The sequence below is a fragment of the Helianthus annuus genome, chromosome 2 (genome assembly GCF_002127325.2).
Source record: "Helianthus annuus cultivar XRQ/B chromosome 2, HanXRQr2.0-SUNRISE, whole genome shotgun sequence".
NCBI lineage: Eukaryota > Viridiplantae > Streptophyta > Magnoliopsida > Asterales > Asteraceae > Helianthus > Helianthus annuus.
This window is the reverse complement of record NC_035434.2, coordinates 162,104,983-162,123,919: the sequence shown is the minus strand read 5'-3', so window position 1 is coordinate 162,123,919 and position 18,937 is coordinate 162,104,983. Positions and strand designations below refer to the sequence as shown.

Sequence of the window (18,937 nt, the reverse complement as noted above, 5' to 3'; positions counted from 1 at the left end):
GGGGCATCCAATCAGCATGTCAATCGATCCCAAACATTTTTTTTTATTTCATTCATAGTTAGACCATTAGAGGCATTTTTGGTCTTTTTAGGAGAGAGGGTGACATGTATATATGAAAAAAGAGTGTGATGTGTGGAGAAGAGAAGGTGTAACGGGTATTTAGAATATATTGTGAGAGGGAGGGAGAAAAGAGGAAAGACAAGAGAAAGTGTTGTATATGATGAAACCAAACTTCTTTATTTTTTATTACATAATTGACTTGTTTGCTTAATAAAAAACGATACCTTAGAGCATTAACCGCATATTGATCTAACGATAACCTACGGGGCATCGGTTTTATTAAGGGAATTAATATTCATACACCCCTATACTCTATCTCTCTTTATAGGTACATAGATATATATAAAGAGAGATAAAGTGAAAAAGAATGTGAAAATGGTAGAAGCCTTTATTAATTCATGATACAACTGATAATGGTAGTCACATTTAGTTAAATGACCGCTTCTTACACTACTTCAAGTGCATTGTTTGATGAGACTGCTTCAATTGCACTGCCTAATGGCCATGCAGCTTCAACCAGCGCATCTTGATACTTTATTTGTTTCACAAGGGTAATAGTTTGCCAAGGTTTGAAGCCTGTTCCAAACAACAACAACAAAAAAATAAAAAGTCTTTCACTTGCTTATCTTTTATATATTAATATTATACAGGTCATAATTTTAACCATTTTTTTATTTAAATAGGTTGATCTAAATGAAATCACTTACAGAATACTTTTAATAAATATAATAAATTCTATCATTATATATACAACTTTATATTATTACTCTAATAAATTTGTTTTGTGAACATAATTAACAAATTAATTCATAATTTTTAGATATATATATTTCTTAATAAAAAGTGAATAAGAAGTAACAGTATCATAAAATGATTTGTTTGGCCCCAAACACCCATAGATCTTGCCACCTTTAACGTATGAAGAACTAAGAAGATACAATACAATTGTACAATGAACTTACCAAAGCCATCTACAAGTAGAGTGTATTGATACACAAGATCCATGCATAAATAGGGCAGGTCATTGGGGTCAACTTTAGGATATCTAGATTTAGCGTCTTCAAGTGTCGTTAAGCAAGCGCCCAGAGCCGCCACCTGGAAATCTAGTGGACGAGCTTCGACAACACGTTGACTTTCATCGATAAAACCAACCTACATATAGAGTTAGAAAAAATCAACTTGAGTAATATCTAGTAATAATAACAGTAGTAACAATAGCAACAACAACAACAACAACAACAACAATAATAATAATAATAATAATAATAATAATAATAATAATAATAATAATAATAATAATAATAATAATAATAATAATAATAATAATAATAATAATAATAATAATAATAATAATAATACCTGAGCCGCTCGATCGTAGAAGTAGGAACCAACATACATAGTGTTTTGACCAAGACCACCACCACCATTCCATACACCACCAAATGTGCAATCCTTATATGGGCAATATTCGTTTACTTTTAAAACTTCCAATGCTTGTTTCCGACACTTGATGATGTTTGAACCAGAGGAAGGTGCGGAAACTTTGTAATCAATTCCTCCATACGAATAAACCCCTAAAAAACAAGACATTATAACCAATACTCATGAATGACGGAAGGTTAAATGGCGTTAATGCTAACCGTCATAACCAGCTAAGATGCATGGGTTGTCAGCATCTTTATCAAGACCGAGGATCCCAGCTCGAGCTGCTAACAATCCATAGTTCAAATAACTGAAAAAGAAAAGAAAATAGTAAGTCAAAAGTAGAGCAATTCAATATGTCAAGTTGCAAAACAAGCATGAAAAGAAGGGATTGAGCCATTAGGGATGTCAATCGTGTTAGGTTTGGGATGAATCATTGAACCTAGACACACTTTATATACATTTATTTGTAGCAAATGCAAACATTGAGTTGTAATCGAAGTTATAAATATACATTTATTTGTAGCAAATACAAACATTGAGTTGTAATTAAAGTTTTTTACACATTAATCGTACTCAGTTTCAGGGTTGTCTGAAAATATACACCATATCATCAAGTATCCAAATTGATTGTAATGATATTACATTTTTTTTCACATTTTTTATTTTAATATATATGTATGGAGGCAAACCTGTGAACATAAATGTAATATTTGCTTCCTTTGAGATACATTTCTGTCACATAAGGATCTTCGCCTTGTGCATTAGTCGGAGCCTTGGCCGCATCTACTTCTGAAATAGCATATGCCATTTGTACCGATCCACCACCAAGATCAACAACCCCAACCGTGCTTGAATAATCATTGCCTACATTTTTTAACAGATAATTTATGGCCACCTGTACACATTAAAACAGGTTAATTTCAGGATATAAAACAAGAATAGGTTACTATATGATATGATATGGTATGGTATGGTATAATATGCTATGACATGATGAAAAACAATTATATGTTTTGTAGGATGTAACTGGCTTACCCATAGGTAAGAACCTTCTTGAGTTCCATCCAAAACAGTTACCCAATCATCTTTGGTCTTGAAGTTACTCTTATCTTTTAGAAGATCTCTCACCTATATATACATAAACAATAATCCTAATTCAAGGTACTGCAAATTAAGTATTATCAAATTAAATTTGCAAGAAGGTTATATTTACAGCTTGCAATATTTTTTCTGATGTCTCATCTCCCAACATTCTCAGACCTGCAGTTGCCTACATACATATTGATGTATAATTCAGGTTTGTAACTATTAAATCAATCATAAAGTTGTAGCAAACTTATTAGCCGTAAAATTCACTAACCCCGACTTTAACAGGTGTATCTGGTTGGACATCTTTTGGAACAACCTCGTTGGCTTTCTCTAATAGAGGCAGAAGAGAATCTGCAGCCTCTTGTGGGTTGTCTGGATATGAACTCAAACCTGGCCATACCTACATTAAACAAGTATCATTTCATTTGAGTTATCTTGGATCTCTTCCCTAGAAAGTTACAATGTAAATAACAAGTGAAATAAAATATTGAATGTGTAACACCCTAGGCAAATGTTGGTTAAGAAAATGGATTGGTTTAGAAAAAAAATATTAACATGGCTTCCCATGCTATGTTTGCATTTGTGGTGTCTAGTGGCGACAAATGATGACAATGGCGACCCCATTGTTGTTGCAATGGCGGTGATGGCAACGGGGTTGTGGTGCTGTCTGGTGGCCAAGGTGGTGGAAACGGTGGTTGCGGTGACGATGGAAATTGTGGAGTATGGCTGGCGTAGTTGTGGTAGAGGTGGTGGCCAAACAGAGTCATAGCGGATGGTGTTCGCTGGTATAGACCATTTAAAGTTCTGAAATTAACCGACTATATAGCTTTTATAAGGGAAATTTATCCAAACAACTATTTTAAACAACTAAATTGACTATTTAGTCTTGAATTTCGAATTAATAAATTAGTTTTACAATTAAATTTCAGGTACATGGTTACATTCATGTTGCAGGTTTTAGCTGATGGGCTTATGGCTGCATTTAAAAAACCCTCGGACTTCTGATATATAAAAAAAGGGTAGATGCACGGTACCCCCGACCGCGGAAGGGATCCCCCTTCCCAAGCTAGCAACCCAACAATGCTGTCTGACGGTGAATTCCCTGCGCCGAGGGGAACGAAGAATCGAACCCCCGACCTCCACATAGTTGGGCCGGCTTATGCAGGGCGTCGGTGGCCACTGAGCCAAGACCCAGTGGTTCGGACTTCTGATATAGGTATATGGTTTGTCATGTTTAATTATTTCATATATTTTATATAGTATTTACTAGACACAATTATAAAGAATCACAACTATTTGGCAAATTGTATTAATTAAAAAATATGTAAGCCATTGTTTTGGATTTTGCTGCCATTAGGATAGTTGACCCAAACACGGGGGCGGGTTGCCTTCTATGAACTGTGGTGAACTATGAGTTAGAGGCTCATTCGTCATGAAAGGTAAACATTTGCATCCTTTCACTGTAAGTATACGTGGATTAATTAAAATAGATCACTGGTCCTCATCTGCCAACATGATGCATTAGAACTAACAATTTTGGCAATGTTACCTATTAAATTAGTAATTTATGTTATGATTGATATCTGATGGGTCGAAAGTCGGATAAATTAAATAAACTTAGCTAAAAGTGAAACATAATGGGTTGGGTCGAAAGTCACTAAAGAGTGTTTTTAACACATCAACCTTCTGGAATAAGTTTATTATAAACAACTCCATAGTTAATATAAGAATTTAATTTTTTGTAGTTGTTATTTATATACAAGAAGATGAAAAAATATTGGACAAAAGTGTTCCGTGGTCAACACTATGCGCCCTGACAAAAATGTTTGATCTGAACCTTTTTATTTTTGTGATCAAGTTATGTTGATTATAGAGAAGTTTTACATACAATGGTGACTAGATGGAAGGCTAAGAACCAGTGATCTTTGTTACTTTGAAGATTTAGGATTCTTATTCGTCGTGGATCTGTTAAAACAATCAAGTGTAAAGGTTACTAGGTATACTATATGTATTCAAACATTTATAGCTAAAATAAGTGGCCAACAGAGGTGGGTCATGTAAGTTGGGTAACGAGTCATACAAGCTAGACTCGTTGCACCTTTTGGCTACGTTTTTGATATTTAGGGTACATTCAACAAGTTCAAGGTATGTAGGTTAATTTTTTATATTTATAGTTAACATTCAATATTTTTTTCATGTAACCAAGATCTTGATTTTTGTAGCTCATGCCTCCAATTCACTCCAAAGAAAGTATCTTTGAAGACCCATTTTTGGTTTTATTAAACTGGGTTATCTTTGACCCAAAATCTTGTAATTGGCTTGGTGTCACATGTTCTTTGAATCAAGTTACAAAACTGTGAGAATGTTTTGGATTTAATACCAATTTAAGCAAGATTTTTATTTCTTATTGTGATGGCTAATTAGTGTTCTACAAATTTGGGTTTAGAGTAACATATTGGGTTCTTTAATTGACTTTTACCACATTAATTTGTGAAAATTTGCTTTGCCATATGTATTTATAAGAAAACCTTGGAATTGGCACAGATTATACGCACATGATTATTTGGATTATCATTATCATGCACCACGTATGCATTATAGATGTTTTATTCTTTGCATTATCATGTAGTACGTATGCTTATGTCATTATGTCGTTAAGATACCAGGCCAACGGACGGGTATCCAACTAGTTATAGTAGTATTTTTATTAACTTTTTTGTGGGTCCATGAAGCAACAATATAGATCTGCTGCTTCATACATATATGCTGCTCCAAAGCATAATTTCTTTTGCTTCATATTGATATCTGCTGCTCCAAATTCAAATCTGCTGCTTCAAAACATACATGTTAAATTGCGATTTGCCGATAATTTAAAAAGTTAAAAGCTATTTAGTCAATGATTTTGGTCAACATGGCAATTATGTTTTTTTTTTTTTGAACGGCCGACAAAAATTTTATTATTTGTAGCAAGAAACTACCCGCCAAACTTACATATGTTTTCCACCAAAACAGCAAATATAACTACATACAAAAAGTACTATTCACCAATTTCAAATCGACACCATTTCTCCCATGTTAATGCCACCAACTTTGATCGATTCTTAACCCATAGGTATGCCATAGCTTTAATTTCATCCAATATCTTTGTAATATTCGGGATAGCTTGCCTGAAAACCGACTCATTTCTCAACTTCCATAGGCTCCAAAAAGTCACTAGTATCACGGCGTGTACGGCTTTCCTTTTCTTTCTTGCATTTGATGATACTCCGGTCGGGTACAGTAAGTCACTAACTCCAAATGCAAATATAGGAGGGATCTTGCACCAAGCCGCTACATTTTGCCAAACAATCTGAGCAAACTGGCAAGTAACAAAGATATGTTCACATGTTTCCGCAGCTTCGCCACATAGAGCACAGAGATCATCCTGAACCGTAATGTTTCGGCGAATCAGCGCACACTTCGATGGAAGTCTATCCATTTCTGCCCTCCAAGCAACAATTGCCACCTTTTTCGGGACCCAATTATTCCACTCGAACGGTCGTGCCGGAATTTCTCGGTTGTACGTTCCCAACAGCTTTTTAATATATGCAACATTAAAGGAACCATTTGATTCATATTTCCATTTCCAACGGTCCCTACCTGGGCCAATATTCACCCCACCAACAATATTAATAAGAAGTTGAAGTTGGATATATTCACTTCCACTTAGAATTGGGTGAGTCCAGGCCCAAGAAAAAACCGGCCCAGCTCCATCAAACTCCAATCTGTCTGCCACCAAACAATCCTTGATCCTCTCAGCTTTGAACAGGTCCGGAAATTTAGTGTATAATGGTTCTGAACCGGCCCATAAATCTAGCCAAAAGTGTGTGTTTTTCCCATTTACCACTGATGCACTACTAGCACCCTTAAGGTCTATTCCAGCAATTAACAAAGGCTGCTGTATACTAATAATGTTCTTCCAAGGCCCCGAAATAGACACTTTAGCTGGTATGTCGTTCCATGCTCTAGAGTTGTGGTGTATTGCCCAAATTACCCTCCGCCACAAACTATCCTTTTCCGTTTTGAACCTCCACCACCATTTTGCCAACATAGCTAAATTGGTATCTCTAATAGACCCGAAACCCAACCCCCCGTATTTAACAGGAGCAATTGTTCTATCCCACGCCACCCAGTTCATTTTAGCTTTCTCTTCCGACCCTCCCCAAAAAAATACTCTCCTAATCTTATCTAGAGTGTCCAATACCTTAACCGGAGCTTTAAAAAGTGATAGGAAATATGTTGGAAGAGCATTTAATACCGACTTGATTAATGTAATTCTACCACCATACGAAAGGGTTTTAGCTTTCCATAAGGAAAGCCGATTTCTAAATATTTCCACCACCGGCTTCCAATTTCGGGCTAGGTTCATATTGGCCCCAACAAGCAAACCTAGATGTGAAAAAGGGAACGTACCTTGCTTACACCTCAGGAGGTTCGCCATTTGTGAAATTTCTTGTTCGTTCGGTCCAATCCCATAAATGCTGCACTTTGCCAAATTCACTTTAAGACCGGAAACTAGATAGAAGCATCTCAGCATACGTCTTAAGTTATTAATATTTGATGTAGACCACTCCCCTAAAAACATAACATCATCCGCATACATCAAGTGAGACAAAGCCTTACCACCAACTGTAATATCAATGCCCCGAAACAGCCCGACAGACACAGCCTTTCTCATAATACATGACAGGGCTTCCATTACTATGACAAACAGGAAAGGCGATAGTGGATCACCTTGCCTTAGGCCACGAGAACAGTCAAATTCTCGAGTAGGCGAGCCATTAACCAGGACAGAAGCTTTAGCAGAGTACAAGGTAGCCATAATCCAAGACCTCCATTTGCATGGGAACCCCATCTGAGCCATAACCGAGTTCAGGAAATCCCAATTGACAGAGTCGTAAGCTTTATTTATATCAACTTTGAAGAACATCCCTTTCCGCTTATTTTTCCTTAGCCAGCTCAATACTTCGTTAAGAATCAAAGGACCATCCATAATGTTTCTTCCAGCTAGGAAGGCCGATTGATGCTCCGATATCAGGTTACCTAACACCTTTTTGAGCCGATTAACAAGAACTTTGGAAATGACTTTATTGATGACCCCAATCAAACTAATGGGTCGAAAATTTGCTGGGCTAACAGGATCTTTAACTTTCGGGATTAAGGCAATAAAAGAGGATGTGCAGGACTTATTAAGGGACCCCTCCACGTAAAATTTATTAAACAGTTTGATAATATCAACCCGAAGGCCAGCCCAACATCTTTTAATGAACTTGAAATTGAACCCATCAGGCCCAGGGGCCCGATCGCCTTCACATTCCCAAACAGCCGCTTTAATTTCCTCCTCAGTAAATGGGCATTCCAACATTACCGCCTCATCCTCCGATATAGTAGCAATATCAGGGCAAACCATATCCGGTCTATGGGACATAGGCTCCGAAAATTGTTGCTTAAAAAATTCAAACATGGCCTCTTTAATGGCAAGGGGGTTTGTTATCCACTCACCATCTATCATCAAACCATTCAGTCTATTAGTACTAATATTGGAGTTAATTACAAAGTGAAAGAAACCTGAATTTTCATCCCCGTCGATAGCCCATTTTGATCTGGATTTTTGGCGAAGATCTAGATTTTTAACCCTGTCAAACTCAGCCAGATAATTCCTACAATCCGCTCTTTCCGCCAATTCCGCTTCCGCAAGACTCCTTTCTTCCGCCAATTCTTCAATGAAAGCCAACCTTGCCTTTTTACTACTGTACATCCCCTCCCTCCTTTCATTCTCAATTTTCAGCCATGACTTGATGTTATCCTTTAACCACCTCAATTTTATCGCGAGCGCTAAGTCTTCCGGCCCCGAGAAATAAAATGCCCCACACTTTTGCAATACAAAATCTAGGAATCCCGGAAATTCAAGCCAAGAGTTGAAGAAGCGAAAAGGGATATGGCCAAAATCCGATTGGGTGGTGGAGAGAACTATGGGCCGATGATCAGAGACCTCCCTAGCCAGCGCAACAACGGTAGCATTTGGCCATCTCTCCCTAAATCCCAGGCACACGAGGAATCGATCAAGCTTACTTAGCTTCCTTCCATTGTCTGATATGTAGGTAAATTTCCCACCCCCCATGTTATACTCAACCAAACCGGCAGATAGAATGAACTGATTAAAAGCATCCGCATTGGAGGCATTGAACTCAGAATTCATCCGCTCACTGGCATCGCGTACCTCATTAAAATCCCCCATCAAAGCCCATAACCCCTGCATTGAATTCCTAAAGCCCAACAGTTCTGACCAAACAGCCCTTCTGCCAAGCGGGTCGTTCGGAGCATACACATTCACCAAGTTTAATCTACACCCCGATTGAACCAGAAAACCTGAGACAATCAAAAAATTTCTGTTGTGATAGACATCTACACACCTGAATACCGACGGACACCAGAGACATGCTAGTCCCCCTGACCTCCCTTGCGAGTCAACCACCGCAATCTTGTACTCCGCTCTTCCCCAATATTGGTTGAACATAAAGGACATAGACTCTTGTAATTTCGTTTCCTGAATTGCGAGAAAGTGAATCCCATAGCTTGTTTTCAAGTTTCTAATCCAATCTGACTTTCGATCACCACGAACCCCCCTCAGATTTATCGACAGACAATTCATTGTAAACAGTTTGTAACCCCTTCGTCCAAGATTATCTTCTCTGTTACGCCTGTAAATCCGTTCAGGTTTATACCAATAACAGAGCCTACCTGCACTGTAGCATCAACTTCTTCCCTAATTAATCGTTGGAGGTCAGTTGCAACCGGGACACCAGAGTCACCTGGCTCCGGTTCTGAATTTTTGGCCCCAGAGATAGGCGAATTATCCATATGGTTCTCGTTGACAGCGTCGGTTGATTCTATGGAACCCTCCGCATCTCCAGATCCTTCTCCAATTGGTGTATTCAGATCCAGGGAAATAGACTCAGACCGTTCAGGCTGACCAAACACTCTTTGAGATGGCCCTTGTAATGAGCCCAACGAAGGTGGGCTTCTATCTGCTCTGTTTCTTTTACCCAGATGGTTTGCTGGAGTTGGGCCTTCATTACCACCCCCATGGTTGGGCAGCTCATTTACCACATTAGGCCCACATTCCTTTTCCACATTATTCCAGCCTTCAATAGATACTGATCCGACAGGCCCACCATCCATAGGCCCATTAGGCACATGACTGTTTGACTTTGGAATAAACAAATTACCTGTATCCACCTCGAAATTATTCACGTGCGCTGAAAAATCTCCCTCCCCATGCAAATTTAGGTTTCCCATGTTGGAATTAATGACTTGAGCCATTTGAGGAATCGGGGACCCTTCACCTTCCTGAACCTGTTCGTTAGCCGCCGAAGGAGCTGAACCATCGCCGGACTGTCCTACCACTTCCTCCCCCGCCACCGAATCCATTCCGGCAACCGGTCCCACCGTATCATTCTGTACAGAAGGTCTGATCTCGCCCTCCTCCATGACCTCCATGTCAGATCGGTCATCTTCGGACTCCGATTCCGTATCAGACGACGAGACTGACTCAGAGTCACTGCTATCACTCATCTGATCATCTACCTCTTTTTTCACACTCAAACCAACATATTCCGAAGCCCAAGCAACCACAGTTTTTTCCTTCCACTTGATAACAACAGCTTCGTCAATTCTAGAGACCTGGTTTGTCAACACCACAAGAGAACCGTCCGAGTTGTCCTCATTTTGCCAGGAAAAGGATGACGGTTGAATTATGGATCCAAATAATCCACCGATATTGTCGTACAGATTATTATCCCGAATCACGAATGGTACTCCAGAAATGTTGATCTTTGCTAGCCTACTAAATGGGCGTAAATAGTCGTTGGATGTATGTAAATCTTTATTTTTATTCGGGATAATATTCGGGATAATAGCCTCCTCAAATCAACTCATTTATTAATGAACCGGCAATAGTCGTTGGATGTATGTAAATCTTTATTTTTATAATTATGGAGCAAGAGATTATAGGTATCCTGTGCAAAATCATGGGAATCTTGCGGAAGATATGGGGATCTTGCGCAGACGTGACGCAAGGTCCAATAAGAGGGACACGTGCGTGTGTGCGTATTATTGGATGAATATTTTGGTAATACAAAAATTCGATGGCATTTTGGGCGTTAGGAGTGACATGACATGTTAACCGGCGTGCACACCACTGTCTCTTTGTGTTAAGGGGCGTAAAAAGAGTTATGTGTTAACATGTTAACGAGATGTCAAGAGATTGAATTATTTTTTCCTTTAAACCAAAACCACTAAAAATAGGGTTATATGGAGTTAACAAATTTTCTTACGAGTGAAATGAAGAAACATAAGTGATTTGATATATAAAGGAGGGTTAAAATGGCTAGGCATTGTTTGTCAAAGTAGCTTTTTTTAGTAATTTCCTTTAATAAACCCAAAAGGAACCTCAAGCAAATTCATTTATTAATGGACCCATCAAATTATGTGGCGTAAGAAAAACGTTCAACAAAATGGGGTAGTGAAGTACCTGCTCAAAAAGCTGAAGTTCATTGCCAATGTGTACAAGCTCCAAATCCTTATCAAAACGGAACCCATGAACTCTACTTCCTGAACTACCGGCATCAAAAATCACAGCATACCTATCCGCGTCGTCGTTAGGTGCCAGAAACTTGCGGTTGTTCGATAAAATGCCGTTGTTGCGAGAAAGCACACAAGGGATCAGAAACAAAAAGAGTGAGACGAGCAGGAGAGGTGTTGAAATGGCCAAAATACCACCGCGATAGCGTTGCATTTTGTCGGGTTGATCCGCCAATGGCTGAAGGAGATGGATACTAGCTGCCGCGGATGAGCGATTCTTATATAGAGTCCATCTATGTGGATAAGTAAGTATGGTGAGGATATCCACATATTATTCATCAACCACAAGAACAGCATCTGTTATCTCTCCTTTTGCTATGAATTTGACATGTGATAAATTAACAAGTTCTATTATTTATGGCATTTGGGCCCTGGCCTTTTGGATGAGGACCATTGGAAAGAAAGTGGTCCAATTTCTTATAAATATGATATCTTCTATATCTACATTTTCCATGGACGGGAACAATAGTTGGTGGGAAGTTTGATAAAATTTGACTGTAGGAGTGATGGTTCTATTCCCACTCTTTTGTTATTCCTTTTGCAATGGTAATTGTTATGTAACTTAAAATTAGTTTATTAGCTGCCTTTTTTCCAGTAATAAATAACTTACAAACATATAAAAAAATTTATTATTTTGACAGATTTTTCAAAATTCTTACGATTAAATGTCAAAAGTTAATATATTGTTACCCATGGCATTATAGCCTAGTGGTATTTTGGAGGTGGGATAAGGCTTCTGATCATTAGGTCATGGGTTCGATTCCCACAAAGGGGGTTTTCCCAGATTTATTGGGTTTCCTCCTGAATTGGTGTATAGGCATTATTGCCTAGTGGAGATGGATATGATCGGGTGGTTCTGCTGGTGGCACGATGATACTCCAGTGATCCGTCAGTAATCCAAATTTTCCGTTCAAAAAAAATATATATTGTTAGGACTTTGTCAAAATCCTTAATGATTAAAAATAAGAGGAGCCTTTTATATATTTATTAAGCGAATTCCGTGTTTTAGTAATTTCCGTTTGTTAACTTCTAAAAATTGAATGCACGATTTTTTGTCAATGTTCCAGTGTGGACTTTTTTGAAAACGGAGTCGTATTTAAATTGTGTTTTTTTGTCGTAGGCTGTAGCGAGTGACTTATCGTTGCGGTACTACGACAAACCCAACGCTTATAGTTAACATCATTGCTGGTATTTTGCCGTTATGAAATATGGCATCGGTGTTCATTATTATGGTTTTTTACGACCCAAACCAATGATGACCAAACTCTTGCCGCATTGTAAGGGAAAATCGAGCACACTTATCGTTTTACTTTTGAACTTATAAAAGGCGCAAATAAAAGTTAAAAATGGCGCGATAGCGTGCGCTGGGAAAACACCTACTTTGTTTACATGTCTTGTATGTGCTAAAATATAATCTAAGAAATTATTATTTCATGATTTTATCTTATAAAAAACACACGAGATGTTTTCGAACATGCTAAAACTTGAAAGTCATGATTTAATGGTTGTAGAGATTTATGTGGCATCTATAGGAACATCTGTAGAAGGTCAAGCTCTTTTGTCGGGTGTCATGGGTAGAACCACTTGGTACTTGAGGGTGTTTGGTTTCGCATTTGGTATTTGGTATTTTGTCTTGAAAGTGATTATCCAAATTATGTTTTTATATATACAAACGGCAACATTTATACAGAAACCTAACTACTAGATTTTATGTATGTTAGCCTGAAATGAGAGAATCACAGAGAGAAGGAGGGAAAACCCAAAACAAGCTTAACTCTATAGCTTGGGGTTGTTATGTTTATAACTGTCACGACTAACTTCTTACACACATTACAATTCAGTCCTTCAACTATCAAATATTACAATTATTACCCTCAACTATTACTAACTGACTTGTTCCGTAACAATACCCCCTCCTTTAAAGCATTTTTGTCCTCAAAAATTGAAATTGGGAAAACGCAGCTGAATGTCTTCTAAGAATTCCCAAGAGGCTTCTGAAACAGGAAGACCTTCCCAATGGACCAACACCTTCATTGCAGCTTTGGAACCCCTCTTTACTAATTGTCTGTCCAATACGGCTCGCGGCTGCAGTACAAATCTCGAGCCTTGAGGAACTGGTCCAGTCAAGAGAGTGGAGCCATGGGTTTTCTTCAACAGGGAAACATGGAAGGTGTGGTGGATTTGAGCATATTCAGGTAAGTCTAACTTGTATGCAACCTTACCAACTCTTTGTAGTACTAGGAATGGACCAAAGTATCTGGGTGACAATTTCCTGTTGTGATGATTCTTTAGGGACTGCTGTGAAAATGGATGTAATTTGACATACACGCGGTCCCCAGGTTCAAATACTCTATCAGTCCTATGGGCATCACTGAATTGTTTCATCTTGTTTCTAGCAACTTCAAGATTGGCTTTCAACCTTATAATCATACCCTCCCTAACTTTGTGATAATCTTCAACTGCTGCAACAGTGGTGTCACCAGGAATATAGGGAATGTGAATATTAGGTTTAACTCCAAATAGAGCTTCATAAGGAGTCATTCCAATAGTTGAGTGCCAAGTAGTATTATACCACCATTGGGCTAGAGGAATCCATTTCACCCAAGTTAGGGGAGCATCCATGCTCATAGCCCTCAAATATGATTCTAAACATCTGTTTAGAACCTCTGTCTGCCCATCAGACTATGGGTGATAAGAGGATGACATGGCCAGTTCAATCCCTTGCAGCTTCATAAATTCTCTCCAAAATGCACTTAGAAACACAGGATCTCTGTCTGATACTATAGTGGCCGGACAGCCATGGATTTTGAACACATTATCCATTACAACCTTAGCCACAGTAGCAGCCGAATAGGGATGGCTTAGCAACAAGAAATGGTCATTTTAGTTAGCCTATCCACCAGTACTAGAATTGTATCCTTGCCCTGGACTTTGGGTAATCCAGAAACAAAATCCATTGAAATATCACTGAAGATAGATTTTGGAACTGGCAGTGGTTGTAATAACCCCGGTGTAGCAGTTGTTTCATACTTAGCTCTCTGGCAAACTGTGCACTCTTTTACAAACTTATGTACATCTTTGGCACAACCTTTCCAATAGAAAAAATCCTTAATTTTGTTGAGTGTAGGGGTCAAACCTGAATGTCCACCAATTGGTGATGCATGGAATAGGGTCAAAATGTCTTTTTTAAGAGAGGAGTCATTAGGAATTAACAGCTTATCCTTCCTTCTTAAACACTGACCATCCCAACTTCTGTTTGCACAAGGTTCTCCTTGTTGTAGCTTATCAATAAGGTCTTTGGTATCAGCATTGGTTTTCCAAGCATATTGAATCCTTTGCCATAGGGTAGGATCAATAGAGCTTAAACTGATCTGAAATAAGACCATACCCTGCATCCTTGACAAGGCATCTGCTGCCACATTCTCAACCCCTTGTTTGTACGAAATCTCATAGTCATACCCCAATAATTTTGATAGCCACTTTTGTTGTAAAGGAGTAACTATTTTCTGTTCCAGAAGATACTTTAAACTCTGGTGATCAGTTTTGATTACAAAAGGTTTAGTTATCAGGTAATGGTGCCACTACTTGACTGCCATGATAATAGCCAACAACTCTTTTTCATACACTGACAAACTCTGTTGTTTAGGAGATAATGCCTTACTAACATATGCAAGGGGGTGTCCTTCTTGCATTAACACTGCCCCCATCCCCTTAGCAGATGCATCAGTCTCTAAAATGAATTTTTTTGAAAAATTAGGAAGTTTCAGAACAGGAGGTGTACTGAGGGCCTCTTTGAGCTGATCAAAGGCTAACTGGGCCTCATTGGACCATTTAAAACCATCTTTTTTCAATAATTCAGTAAGAGGTTTGGCTAAGGATCCAAAACTCTTAATGAATCTTCTATAATAGCCTGCTAACCCTAGGAAGCCCCTTAACTGTTTCACAGTGGTTGGAATGGGCCATTCTTGAACTGCTTTCAACTTGTTAGGATAAGTGGAAACACCATCTTTAGTAATGATATGGCCTAGATACTCAACTTTACCCCCACCAAATGAGCATTTGGACTTTTTGGCCTTGAGAGAATTAATTCTCATCAGTTGCAGCACAGACTTCAAGTCCAACAAGTGCTGCTGCCATGTACCACTGTACACTAAAATGTCATCAAAAAAGACTAATGCACATTTCCTTAGCACATCTTTGAATGTGGCATTCATTAATAACTGAAATGTGGCTGGTGCATTAGTAAGGCCAAAGGGTAACACCAAAAACTCAAAATGGCCTTGATGAGTCTTGAATGCAGTTTTATAGATATCAGGCTCATACATCCTTACCTGATGATAACCTGATCTCAGGTCAAGTTTAGAAAATATGCTAGCACCCTGCAACTCATCCAACAGTTCTTCAATTAAGGGAATGGGAAAAACATCTTTGACAGTTGCCTCGTTTAATCTTCGGTAGTCCACACACATCCTCCATGACCCATCCTTCTTTTTGACAAGAACTACTGGTGCAGCAAAAGAACTACTGCTGTGTCTTATAACTCCTGAATCCAACAATTCATGTGTCATTTGTTCAATAATATCCTTCTGGGCAGCATGATATCTATAGGGTTTTAATTTCAAGTTCACTGCATTATCTTTTAATACAATTTTGTGATCAAAAGGTCTTGAAGGGGGTAGACCTTGGGGTACCTCAAAAATGTCTTCACATTCTTGTAACAAGGTATCTAGATTAGCCTTATCTTCAGTGTCACCAATGATTGGTTGATACATACATTGCTTAGCTTCTGAGTCTTGCATGGTAAACAACTGAGCTTGAATCAGTTGATCTTGAGTTTGAATCATACTGCTAATCTTTTCCATGGAGCATAAACTTACACCTTTTTTCTTGGTGCCCTTCAATTCAAAATCTTGACCAGCAATAGTGAATTTCATAGTTAGATTCTTAAAATTCCAAATGATGTCATTCAAAGTTTCCAACCATTGAATACCCAATACTAAATCATAGTTATTCAAATCAATAACTAGCATGTCTGCAGTGAACCAATTTCCTTGCATAACCCATTGAAAATCCTTGCAGACATTCATACATTCCACCTTCTTTCCATCAGCTACAGTTACCTGCACATTCTGTACTTGTTTCACAGGGCACTTTAACTTCTGAGCCAAGGCTTTGCTCATGAAGTTATGGGTTGATCCACTATCCAGTAAGATATACAAGCATTTAGTACCAATAGTACCAATTACCTGCATTGTTGAGAAGGATGGGATGTCCATTATGGCATTCAAAGAAATCTGAGGATCTCCTTGAATATCAGCCACATTAATCACCAATCCTTCTATTTCTTGATCTTCAACATATTCCTCTACCTCAACTAAAAATAACTGTTTCTTTCCTTTACAAACCCTACTGTGCCCAGGGACATATTTTTCATTACAGAAAAAACATTCCCCTTTTGCCCTTTTATCATCCATGTACTTGTTAGTGACTTTCTTAGGACCCAAAACATTGGAGGGCATAGAGTTAACAGGTGTTGCTAATACAGGTTGTTTAGCAATACTAGTTAGATTATTAGTCTTTGTAATGTGCTGTTTGTAACTAGTTGAACTACTACCAGTCACATTATTCCATCCCAATGTTTTGTTTGTTTGTTCCTGTAATCTTGCAAAAGAATAAGTTTCTCGTAGACTCTTTGGTTTGAACATCTTTACATGGCATTTGATTTCTGGTTTTAAACCCTCAATGAATAAACTGATTGTATATTCATCAGGTAAAGTCACCTTATTCGATAACAAATCAAATTCATCACAATAGTCTTCCAACTCACCAGTTTGGGTTAATGCCTTGAGTGCACCCATAGCATCTTCTATTAATGTTGCAGCAAATCTAGTAGCTGCATGTCTGGTGTATTCATCCCAAGTCACATCACAAATCTGTTTTCCAGAAGACTTCATGAACCCTTGATGCCATTGTAAGGCTCTTCCCTCTAAGTGAACAGCAGCATATCTGACCTTGTATTTTTCAGGGGTTTCATCAATTGAAAAGAAATGCTCGCACTTATACAACCATCCTTCTACATCATCACCATTAAATTTTGGAAACTCAACCTTTGTCAAACGATTGTTACTGATTCTATCACCCTCACTTCTTGGAATTAAAGTGCCTTGTTGTTCCAATTTTGAGAATGTTGCCTGCATCTGATCAAAAGCTGCTTTCAGGCTCATTAATGTTTCTTGATTTTGTGTTGTAAAAGCATCTATTCGGTTGATGTCTTTTGCAAGACGTTCAACTTCCTGATTTCGAGTAGCCATCTTACTGAATCAACAAGAATGAAGGGAATTTGCAGAAATGAAGGAAGAAAAAATGAAAAAAAGGAATCAAGAATCAGGCAACTGATTAATGATATGGAGTAGAATGATCAACAATTGATCACTTAATGGAAATGAATAGGAATTTTGAACGAATCGAAGAATTGATGAAGGAATTGGAGGGAAACTCGCCGAAGAAGATGATCGGAATACTGGTGGTAGCCGGAATCAATGAGCTCCGATGAGAATCAGTTAGCTCTGGTACCAATTGTTAGCCTGAAATGAGAGAATCACAGAGAGAAGGAGGGAAAACCCAAAACAAGCTTAACTCTATAGCTTGGGGTTGTTATGTTTATAACTGTCACAACTAACTTCTTACACACATTACAATTCAGTCCTTCAACTATCAAATATTACAATTATTACCCTCAACTATTACTAACTGACTTGTTCCGTAACAATGTAACATTCTAACCCTGCTAGGGTTGACATTTCCCCACTATTAGTTGGCAAATTTCTCTTCTCCTCTTAGTCTACTACATCAGAGGTAACGTGGTTTCAATAATCCATAAGATTAAGAGACGCACCCGTTCGTAAAGAGATACGTCTCTACAGTTGCACCTCTTGGATACTTATAAATTTTAGATTTCAATTGTAAAACATTCATGTATTCAAATTTATCAAGTTACATTCTAGTGAGCAAAATACTACATCAGAGGTAACGTGGTTTCAATAATCCATAAGGTTAAGCTTGTAAATTAATATATTATATTAATGTCAGCACCTGTTCGTGAATCCAAATGTTAGGTACCGTGCATCTGGGGGGCACGGTCTCATGGAGGTCGAGGAGTCGACTTCGGACATTGCCCCGAGCAGGATGGGTTTACACCTGGGATTCTTTTCCGTTTACAAGGATTGTGAGTGCATATAATGAAAACAATAATGCCTCCAAGATTCGACCTACACAAGTGTTTTACTGCAATAATACCCATATTATACCCTTATACAATTAGTAACTTGAGTTATGTCCCATTTGTTTAAGAGTCACACCCTTTACTTTATTTTACTCACACCCTTTCATTATATATTAACTTAAGGTGTGGTTAATCATCGCATCACTTCATAACATGAGAAAGGCACCGATTACTTTCCACCGTTTCAGTACCACCGAAACGTTTCAATGCAATACAATACACAACTTTCTGAATTATTATATATGTCAAAAAATTACAAAAATATAATAATATAATATAATAATATAATATAATAATATATAATAATAATCACTAAATAAAAAAAAAACAACATGCATAACTGCCCGTCACGTAAGTGATTAAACTCTTCAAGTGAACCGGCATGCTTGAACCAACGCA

General features: G+C 38.1%; 1 protein-coding gene across 1 annotated transcript; it reads right to left on the bottom strand.

Moving 5' to 3' along the window:
- Window positions 1-304: 304 nt before the first annotated feature.
- On the bottom strand, window positions 305-11,523 carry LOC110899354 (apyrase 2). The gene is made up of 9 exons (XM_022146244.2): window positions 11,147-11,523; window positions 2,846-2,974; window positions 2,699-2,755; window positions 2,521-2,613; window positions 2,175-2,380; window positions 1,701-1,792; window positions 1,420-1,634; window positions 1,023-1,212; window positions 305-636 (listed from the first exon to the last, which is right to left on the bottom strand). Exons 1-9 carry the CDS (start codon window positions 11,408-11,410, stop codon window positions 506-508), a joined length of 1,377 nt encoding a protein of 458 aa, XP_022001936.2. The 5' UTR covers window positions 11,411-11,523; the 3' UTR covers window positions 305-505.
- Window positions 11,524-18,937: the final 7,414 nt, after the last annotated feature.

What these genes read in the sequence shown, in the direction of transcription:
- LOC110899354 (XM_022146244.2), bottom strand. Translation starts at nt 11,410, where the DNA reads ATGCAACGCTATCGCGGTGGTATTTTGGCCATTTCAACACCTCTCCTG. An exon ending in AACTTCAGCTTTTTGAGCAG is followed by an intron (nt 2,975 to 11,146) that starts GTACTTCACTAC and finishes TGTTTAATGTAG; the next exon opens with GTATGGCCAGGTTTGAGTTC. An exon ending in CATCTTAGCTGGTTATGACG is followed by an intron (nt 1,635 to 1,700) that starts GTTAGCATTAAC and finishes CTTGTTTTTTAG; the next exon opens with GGGTTTATTCGTATGGAGGA.